This window comes from Tachysurus vachellii, chromosome 25 (assembly GCF_030014155.1).
Source record: "Tachysurus vachellii isolate PV-2020 chromosome 25, HZAU_Pvac_v1, whole genome shotgun sequence".
NCBI lineage: Eukaryota > Metazoa > Chordata > Actinopteri > Siluriformes > Bagridae > Tachysurus > Tachysurus vachellii.
Genome location: NC_083484.1, coordinates 14,451,578 through 14,461,577, shown reverse-complemented (window position 1 = coordinate 14,461,577; position 10,000 = coordinate 14,451,578). Strand labels below are relative to the sequence as shown.

Genomic DNA, 10,000 nt, shown 5'->3' with positions numbered 1-10,000 from the left:
CGGGCCGCACCTGTGCAGCTGGATTTTCAGCGTGATGACGTGGTAGACGTCCTGGAGCATGTCGGCGACGGTGGCATCAGGGGCGTCGGTCACGTACGACAGGGGAACGGGGTTCCATTTACCCACCTGAATCATACCTGAAACACAAAAATGTTACACTGTTACACACTACACACACTATTCACACACTATACACACTATACACACCCACTATTCACACGCTATACACACTTCACACACTAAACACTCGCTATACACACTACACACACCCACACTACACACACTATACACACACACTATACACACTACACACACCCACACTACACACTATACACTTGCTATACACACTACACACACCCACACTACACACGCTATACACACTACACACACGCTATACACACTACACACGCTATACACACGCTATACACACTACATACACTATACACACACACACTATACACACTACACATGTACTACACACACACTGTGCACACACTACACTCCCTATACACACACTACTCACACTGTACACACACTACACACACACTATAGACAAACACTACACACACTACACACATTATACACACACATTACACACTACACGACTATTCTGACTTAAAATAAAACAGTTGCTGTGAAAAGTCCTGATAATTGATGTCAAATCTTCCGGTAATTAGAAATAATGGTTAACCAAAGGAACCAGTCTGACAAACAATTACTTCTCGTAAACAATTAGCAGCCTGTCATTTCTGTTTTGTTTCCGAACGACACGCAAGAAGTGCTACAGCACTCGATCTGTTTAAAGGCAGCCTGGCAAGAGTGCGTACTTTTTCGATACTTAGCTATATGGAAGCTACCGGAAACAAAAATCGAGGGAGTTAAAGTTGCTGTTATTACGTGGTAGCTATGCTAATCACGCTAACTTTTACTTTTGTTTCTTTTTTCCTAAAGACAGAAAGGAATCAAGAACAGAGAAGAGAGTATCTCTCTCTCTCTCTCTCTCTCTCTCTCTCTGTCTCTCTCTCTCTCTCTCACTCTCTCTCTCTCTCTCTCTCTCTCGATCGCTGCACCTGAATTCTACCAACCAATCAGGGTTTGCCGTGAAGACGAACCTGATCCAGCTCCTCGTTTTTGGCCAAGCCGAGACGTCCAGAGGGTGAAGACAACAGCAGGTTGTGTCTTTAAAAATAACCTGCTGTTTGGTATTATTAGAGGTTGTGCTTATAGGAAGAGTTGGATCAGGTCCAGCTCCGCCCCCTGGACTTTTGGCTCAGTCGAGAGAATCATCTCGGTTTTTCGACACCGTATATATATTTCCACATGGATAAACAAATCTTTTCTCGGCCCTTTGAATCTGTTTTTCTTTCTGTATTTCTTTCGGAAAACTAGAGCATAACAAACAAGACGTTAAAGTATAAAAAAAAAGCATAAATAAAAAAAAAATTTAAAAACTGTGATTGGTTCAATAGTCAAAATAAAATTTGAGGTTCTGACGAGTTTTAAATGCTGGAGCTTTCCAAAATATTTGGGAGAAAACAGAAATTTCCTTTCGCACCACTCTATAGATTTGGATATTATCCACAAATCGAACGAACCGATCGGAGGATTCGTTTTAAAGGTCGCCGGAGATTCCGAACTTTTTATCTTGAGGAATTTCATTCTTAAAAACTACTCGCAAAATAAAATGCTCCATCATTTGCTTCACATACAAATAAATTCATCTTACAAATGAAGCTTCTAAAAAAAAAAACTGTGCTTTATGGCTACTTTAAGTTTATCGAAAGTTTCATTTGGCAATAAAAAAAAAAAAAATTGGTTCTTCCTGGAACCTTTAGTTCTTTATATCGTGGAACTGTGATGGATTCATTAACGAGAACTCAGTGTGGATCCTATTATTATTATTATTATTATTATTATTATTATTATTATTATTATTATTATTATGTAGAGCTCTAGAAAAGAAATGACAACAAATTCAATCACATTTGAAATTAATTTATACAATAACATTCAGGTAGAAAATAATGACTTCTAGTATTGAAATGTTTTTCGTTTCGATTTGAACTGAAATCAACTTTTTGATCTCCCAGTGTTTTATCATAGAGATAAAATTCCAAGCGTTAATGGCACCGAGTTCACCTTCGTCATGCTTTGGCGTGAATTACATAACAGCCTCGTTGTTCTCTAGAGAACAGTTGAGATGCCCCAGGGATCGATGTAGAGGCATTATTTTTAAGAGTGTACATCAGTATTTTGGCAAATTGGATTGAACCCTTATCTAGAGAGAATCTAACGGGTCTGTGACGTGATGTGACGTGAAGCACGTGTCTTACCTTTAGCCTGTGCTGCAGAGCTGTGAGAATAGCCGAGCGACAGGAGCGCCATTTCGATCAGCTGGTTGAAGAGCATGTCCTTTCTGACCAGCACGAACTCGGCGTGCTCTTCCCTGCTGTCGAAGTCGATGGGGTTTTCGTAGTGCTCCACCACGCAGAACACGGGCAGCATGTTACCTAGGAGACGCGACAATGAGAACATCGTCGACGCCGGGTTTCATGATGTGGTTCAACACAAAGTCATTGTTAACCGTCAGGTCCTATAACAGGAGATCTTGTGTTTATTATCCGTTTATAGCTACGTTTAATGACGTGGCAATTTAATGACGTCGACACTTTCTGACCAATCAGAGCCCAGAATTCCGTATTGCTCTGATCTAAATAATAATGACAATAAGATCACGTAAAAATGCGCTTTCCAACTCATCCCATATTAGCGATGTTAATGTACACTGTTGAACTGTCAGCTTCTGGCGTCTTCCCAGAATGTTTTGCGGCACCTCTCGACGTACCAAGGCTTACAAGTCTGTGTAAACACTCCTGTGCTGTTAAGAAAAAAAAAACAAAAAAAGGGAGAAGACGAATCCCTGTCCAAAGCCGTCATGTGTTGGGGTTTACTTTGTAAATATCACTTAATGCCAGCCAGCTGAAACGCTGCGCCGCTGAAATTTAGAGAAACTTGGGCTAATATTAAAGCAGCATATCATAATAAAGTTCCCTGAAGCCTGAAGCCCCTGACCTCCCTGAGGATCCGAGCGTCCTCTGGCAAACAATCAACACATCGGTTAGCGTCGCTATCCCAAAACAATGTGCTGAAGGAGGCATTTTAACAGATAAAGATCTAACAATAAAGAATGCTGTGTCGGTCCGTTTCGGGATCAATCCCAGCTTTGTTTCCCGTGGCCGCATTACAGCCCCAGCTAAATATTATTTGGGGGGGGTTAGGGAGAGGAGAGACAATGCCTGATACGACAGCCAAGTTCGGCGAACTCTCGTCGAAGGTATTCGTAAATGAGGACGAGGACAATTAAGGCGCTAATTACGACGAGGAAGGCCGCGCCAAATTCTCCGACCTGATTGGTCAGCAGCTTCAAATCGTGGGTTTGACATATCGAAGCGCTCGTTTTTCGTTGTTCTCGTTTCTACGACAACCGCTAAATCACAGATTGTTCTGAATTAGCCTACCGTTAATGAACAGATTTCGTTATTTAAAAAAGACAAGTATAGGATGTTTTATAATAACATAAACTGATAAAGCAGGAAGTGAACTTTTCCTCTGTTCAACTAAATTTAACCTAAGTTTTGTACTTTAATAAAAGGAAAAAAAGTGAAGGTTAGCAAGCTGCTGTGGTATAAGAGGAATAAAACCCTCCATGACAGGAAGGAAAACAATTCACTTTAACTAGTTATTTAACTTTAACACGATCCGGGAATAAACAGAGTTTTTTAGAGATCATCACAGAGTGAGTTTTAAACTGAGGGTTCGGGGAAAGCATTAAGAGTTTAGGGCGCTTTGTGACTTTGTGGCTGGTTCTTGTTCAAATCCATGGAAATTTCCCAGAAATCTAGTGCGATCTTTTCGTGTCTCAAACGAATCCTGACGATCTCGGATACGTTCGACATGGACGCGTGGGAATCTAAGCGTTAGTGTTCCTGTGCTACTCAGACCATCTGCGAGTGACCGTACAGAACGGCAGGAAGTGCAGAAGTAACAGACGGAAACCATACAGAATAATAATAACAGTTCTAACAATTCTGAGTTTCGATGGCTTCTAGAATTATCTCCACAGCTTTGCGACAGCCGTAAGCGTAAGCGACTCACCTCTCTTGTGCAAGGACTTGAGCAGGTGTGGCGAGGGTTTGAAGGCCACTCCAGAGAGTTTGGCACCGGTGCTGCCCAGGCGCGAGCGCCCCTGAGGGCTGCCGTTCTGTTCAAGCCTGGCTATCTTAGCCGGAGGACCCTTGGCGTCGGTCAAGCCGCCCACCAGCTCGCAGTTCTCCTTCCCCAGGCACGACTCGCTGAGATGGTCCATCATGACTCAGCTCCACTGCTCACGGTCACCTGGGGAGAAAGACAAGAGCAGGTGGAATCGTTACTCAGGGATTCGGGTCCAGATCTTTCTTATAGGATGTAACAGGATAGATGACTGGTGTGAGCCAGGAGCAGGGCTGCAAATGATCTGATTATATTAAATGTGTGTGTGTGTGTGTGTGTGTGTGTGTGTGTGTGTGTGTGTGTGTGTGTGTGTGTGTGTGTGAAAGAGTGAGAAAAATCATAAATAATATAATGAATATTTGAAATAATACTTTTACATATTTTTTTTAGATAAAAATTGCTTTCACACGGAAAACAAAGACAATAGATTGTTTCCGTAAAAAAAAATATATAAGTGGAAAAATAAAAAAGCAAAATAGTGAACAGTGTGAAGGTTACAGAAGCACTGATTTGCTGATTATTCACGAATTCCTCAACAATTATTCCCGCTTTGCCCCGCAAACGTGACATGAACCTCGTATGTTCACCTTTTAACAAATAAAGCCAAATATGTTCTCTTTTTTTTTTGTGTGCCATAAAGGACATTTTTATAGTCTAACAAACCTTTTGACCAATGGAAACGGATTCCACGGGTGTTAAAGACTCGTCATAGAACTACACAAAGAACTGTTCAGGAACCATTAAGAGAAAAAAAGAACGAAACAACGAGTCGGATCGGATGAGAGCGGGATCGAGATCGTCGTTCCTTTACCTCGCTCCTAAATCCTGTGCTTTGTGAATGTACTTTGAGAAACCTACGGGTGTAAATTCCTGTGATAAAGCGAAAGATTATTTATTATGTGTTTATTTCTTTTAGATATATTTTTTTTAATCAGCAGATTTGTGCAAACCCAGAAAGAGAGAAAGAGAAAGAGTTAGCACCGAATGTCATCATTAATCGAGGCGATATATAATGCATGAGAGCTTGCTAGAGAAAACCGTACACATTTTGTGCACATTTCTATACCTTCTTATAAAATAATAAACGTACACCTCAGTATATAAGCCCGATATCTGCAAGCTGACGCGTACTGGCCTGCGCTAACCCATCAGCAGCAGCTATAAAGCGACACAAAAGTCAAATACACTTTTCCTGGAGAAGAACTCTCTGTCTGATCCTCGCTAACGTGTCGTGACATTTATGATGCTTCTTGCTCTTCATCATGGTGTTTTTTTTCTTTTACAGCATGTATTATGTATGACCATCCCGCTGCTGAATCCCAAGCGTACAGAGAAAGAGAGAGAGAGAGAGAGAGCAAACAAGTCAGGTTTCTGTGCAAATGCATTCATTTGCTGAGGATTCGTCTCCTCTGTGCAGCAGAGCTGGTCTCCGAGCACTGCGCAGAGCATGAAGAAGGAAATAATAATAATAATAAATAAATAAAAATACAGGATGATGATTAGTAAGTACTATTAGGACACAAACATCTCTCTCTCTCCTTCTATATTTCTTATCACTCACTAATGTGAGCTCGAGTGTATGTTTTTCTTTTTTTTTTCCTTTTAAGATTGTCCTAATCCTAGTATGAAGTCTTTTGATCGACTTTTTTTTCCCACCTTAAATACCCACACCACAAAATATGGTTATAATCAGTAATAAACACTTTAAACAAACATTATGAACAAAAGCAACTTTATAACAAAAGCAACCTCATAATTATAATAATAAAAAAAGAAATAAATATTTAATAAAAAATCAAAATAAAAAAAAAAAAGACAATAAATAATTAAATAAATAAATAATATATAATATGCCTTACATTACAAGCCATATATTAAAGCAATACTTTCCGGTAAGGAATGTTGAGGAAAATGGAAAAGTAAAACACAAAAAGGTGAAAGATTTCGTCTCAAATCCACCAAGTGTGTGTGAGCTGTTTGTTTGTGTTTGTGTTTATAGTTTAAATATCTAACCTGCTAATTCCTACAATACTGTAAGACAATATTTAAGTCATTAAAACAACTGTTCTAAAGTTTGCACCAGTCCCAAGTTCAACATTCATCCTGCAGAAGCTCAAACACTGCAGAGAAGAAGGGCTTTAATGTCGGAGTTAAAGGAGAAGACAACAATAAGAGGCAATAAAACCCTGATCCACAGCAGCTTGTTAGTTACCTGGGTGTCAGTGTGCAGACAGACAGGCAGACAGACAGACAGACATGCAGACAGACATGCAGACAGACAGACAGACAGACAGACAGACACACATGCAGAACAGAATCACACCTGGAAGTCACCACGTCCGAACTGGAAGCTCATAAAGGGACTGAAGTTTGTTGAGTCCAAGACAAACTTTACACTCTTCCTCCCGTCGCTCGTGCGTATGCGAGAATTACCGATCAATCCCCTGTGCTCGAGCGCGTGAACATGGACATGTCGGAGCGCAAAAAGCCCAAAAAAGCCCAAAAAAGAGAACGAGGATCAAACTGTGGGTGTTAAAGTTGAGGTGATGGGATACGAGGTTAATTGAGAATTGTACGTCGGGCTCTTTAACGGGAACAGAGAGGATATGTGAGCGGCTCGAGCTCTGTGCGGTGACCGACTTCAGGCGAGTTTTACGGGCTGCTCGTGTCCGTGCGTCCGGGCTGATGGTACACAAGCGACCGAGAGAACGAGCGCGGCGCCGGTAACGAATTCGGAAACGAAATAAAGGCGAAGGGCATGGCGACTCACGGATTCACAAACATGCTCGTAAACCGGGAGAGCAGCTCGGGGAAACGACGCGGAACAGCGGGCGGCGCTTCGCTTCTCTTCTCCTCTCTTCTCCTCTCTTCCTCCCTTCTCTTCCTCTCCTCTCCGGTCCGGCTGGGAAGCGACGAAGCGGACAAAACCGTAGAGGCTTCTTTTTTTTTTTTTTTTTTACATTCGACACCGCGGCGCGTGCGTGTGTATGTGTGTGTGTGCGCGCCTGTGTGTGTATGTGTGTGTGCTCGGATACACTTGCGATTCACTTTCCGGCGTCGAATGAAGGCGCGCTACAGACGCATGACAGCTTCCCCTTTTTTCCGCGAGCTCCCCCCTCTCTCTCTCTCTCTCTCTCTCTCTCTCTCTCTCTATCCCCATTAAACCCTGAGTTGCATTGACTCATCACTCCCCCCTTCGCTCGGTGCTGCACGCGCTGCTCGCCTTCTTCCTCCTCATGGCAGAAAGAAAATAAACCAAACACCCCCTCCATCCCCTACAACACCCCCACCACCACCACCAGCACCACAACCCCTCTCCTCACCCCCACCCCCCAGAAAACGGGCCGGTTTGAGGCGGGATTTCACATCGCACGGGCCGGAGGTGAGCGTCGCACAGATGACATTTTTAAAAAAGTAAAAAATAAATAATAAAAAAAAGGATGATAGTAAAGAAGGAGAAAGAGAAGGCGGACGCTTTCAGGCCGCGCGCAGGAATTCTTTAATCGGCTCTAATGCGCGTGAGGCGGCCCGGTCGATTACTGGAGCGCGCGTGCACGCGCCCTGAGCATGTAACACACACACACACACGCACGCGCGCGCGCGATTAAGTGATAATTGGCTGGACCGCATAAGCAGGAGGGGATGAAGGAAATTTTGCAGGTAAAATGAAGAAAACGCTGAACCGAGTCGTGCACACACGCGCTGCCGGTGCTGATCCGGTCTCCACACCGACTGTAGCTCACTTCTACAACCGGCTCCCAAAACAGAAGCTAATGACCTATTGTGTGCAGCAGCTGCCTGATTTTAATACCAATGCAGCTGATTGTGTGGTGTTTACTTTTAATTCTGATAAGTTGATGACCGTAACACGAGCTGCTCATGACTTTATCTGCAAACCCCAGCAGATCTTCATAATCTTTTGCATGGGAACATTTCCTTATGCAAAAGAGAGAGAGAGAGAGAGAGAGAGAGAGAGAGTTTACTGATAACGTGAGATAGATAGACTTCAGCTGATTAAGGTTGAGACTTTATTTATACATTCTGTCATAGACGTGTGTGCTGTTCCTATATGGATTCTATGCTTGTGTGTGTTGTGTGTGTGCGCGTTGTCTGTGCGTGCGTTGTTTGTGTTGGGTGTGTGTGTTGTGTGTGTGCTGTGTGTGTTGTGTGTGTTGTGTGTTATGTGTGTGTGTGTTGTGACTTGTAGCAGCATTGATGTTTTCCTCAAAGCTCAAAGTGCATTTCTCTCTCTCTCTCTCTCTCTCTCTCTCTCTCTCTCTCTCTCTCTCTCTATATATATCTCTATATATATATATATATATATATATATATATATATATATATATAGTATAACTGCATAATAGAATCATTGCTAGACGTGTCCGCTTCACCCCATCAGCGTACCCTTGACACCTTTGTGCTTGTGAAAGTGTGTCAATGTTTGTGGCACATTCAGAACAATTCAGACCTGCTATTATAAATATCTTTCATTTCTCTGTCTGTTATTTGCAGCTCTAATATGCAACCTGGTTTGGCAGGAAACTTGTAAGCTTGTTAGTGCCGCTGATATTCTGCAAAAGCTGGTCAGTTTCTTATGAAATTGCAATCTATAAAACCGCAGCACTGGTGTAAAGGTGTGAAGCGCACCGCGATGAACGCTGAAGAGCAGCTCTCGCCCTGTGTGATGTAACAATTCAGATCCACTTATCTCTCTCTCTTACTCTCTCTCTCTTTCTCGCTCTCTCGTGCTTGACCTTTTTGCTGCTGAAAATAAGAGGCCTTTCCGGCGCTGACAAATTTGCACGAAGCTCACGCTGGCTCTCTGGGGATGCCAGAGCTCTTGTAAAGACCGCCGTGTGGGTGGTGTAGCTAAACTAGCTCAGAGAGAGAGAGAGAGAAAGAGACAGTGTGTGTGTGTGTGTGTGTGTGTGTGTGTGTGTGTGTGTGTGTAGTGGCATCAATAACCCAACTAGGCGATAGTGTAAACATTCAGAGCCAGGCAGGCTACCAGGCCAAGCTGAAAACAGACCCACAGGAACCCAAGCACAGGATCATACTTAGCATTTCTAATTTTTAATTTCCTCTTTGTTTTTTTTTTCCCCCCTAAACATTGTTTTATATCTCTTACAGGTTTGTTTCAGCATCCATAAGTGTTCTCTGCAGCTCTTTTTTTCCCCTCCAAGCTGGGATTTATTTGCTCGGACGTGATGCGGTAACTGGATGCAAAGTCTCTGTAACGTTCCTGGAATTGTGAGCGTTAAGCATATTTGATATTTGATAGATCTTCTGTAGGGTTTTTTTTCCTCACAAACAAACTCAGGTGACGTATAGAACAAAAACAGCGAGAGCAGATCAATCATGTTTTTTTTTGTGAAACAGCTTTCTTTAGTAGAAGAAGATGATCTAATATTCACGTATCTGTATGAGTGCATTTACACTCCAAGCATTTTATGGGGATGAAAATAACATTTGTACGATTTTCCCGAAAAAAGTTTTGACGCTTCTGAATTTTATTTATATATATATATATATATATATAAATATATATGTGAATATTCTGTTTTTATTTAATCTTCTGTTTTGTTTCTTATATCTAACTCTGATATCCGAATGTTTTTAAGGGAAAATGTGGAATATATTATGCGTTAACATTCTGAATGTAAATCAGACAAAATGATATTGTGTGTCTGTCGTGCTGCAAATAAAGTTTCAGCCATTTCTGTCGCGTGTT

At 42.1% G+C, this 10,000-nt stretch overlaps 1 protein-coding gene across 11 annotated transcripts in view; it reads right to left on the bottom strand.

The window, feature by feature from the left end:
- Positions 1-10,000, bottom strand: part of satb1b (SATB homeobox 1b) — a 52,109-nt gene that overhangs the window by 35,886 nt on the left and 6,223 nt on the right. For 10 of the 11 annotated variants that reach the window (XM_060861398.1, XM_060861405.1, XM_060861401.1 and 7 more), the window contains exons 2-4: positions 4,156-4,395; positions 2,334-2,510; positions 11-137 (exon numbers count right to left, since the gene is read on the bottom strand). In XM_060861398.1, coding sequence (XP_060717381.1) covers positions 11-137; positions 2,334-2,510; positions 4,156-4,369 — 518 coding nt within the window. In that variant the 5' untranslated portion in view covers positions 4,370-4,395. Of the gene's footprint in view, positions 1-10; positions 138-2,333; positions 2,511-4,155; positions 4,396-6,592; positions 7,427-10,000 lie in introns of those variants that run through there. The other variant, XM_060861396.1, reaches the window with a different exon arrangement.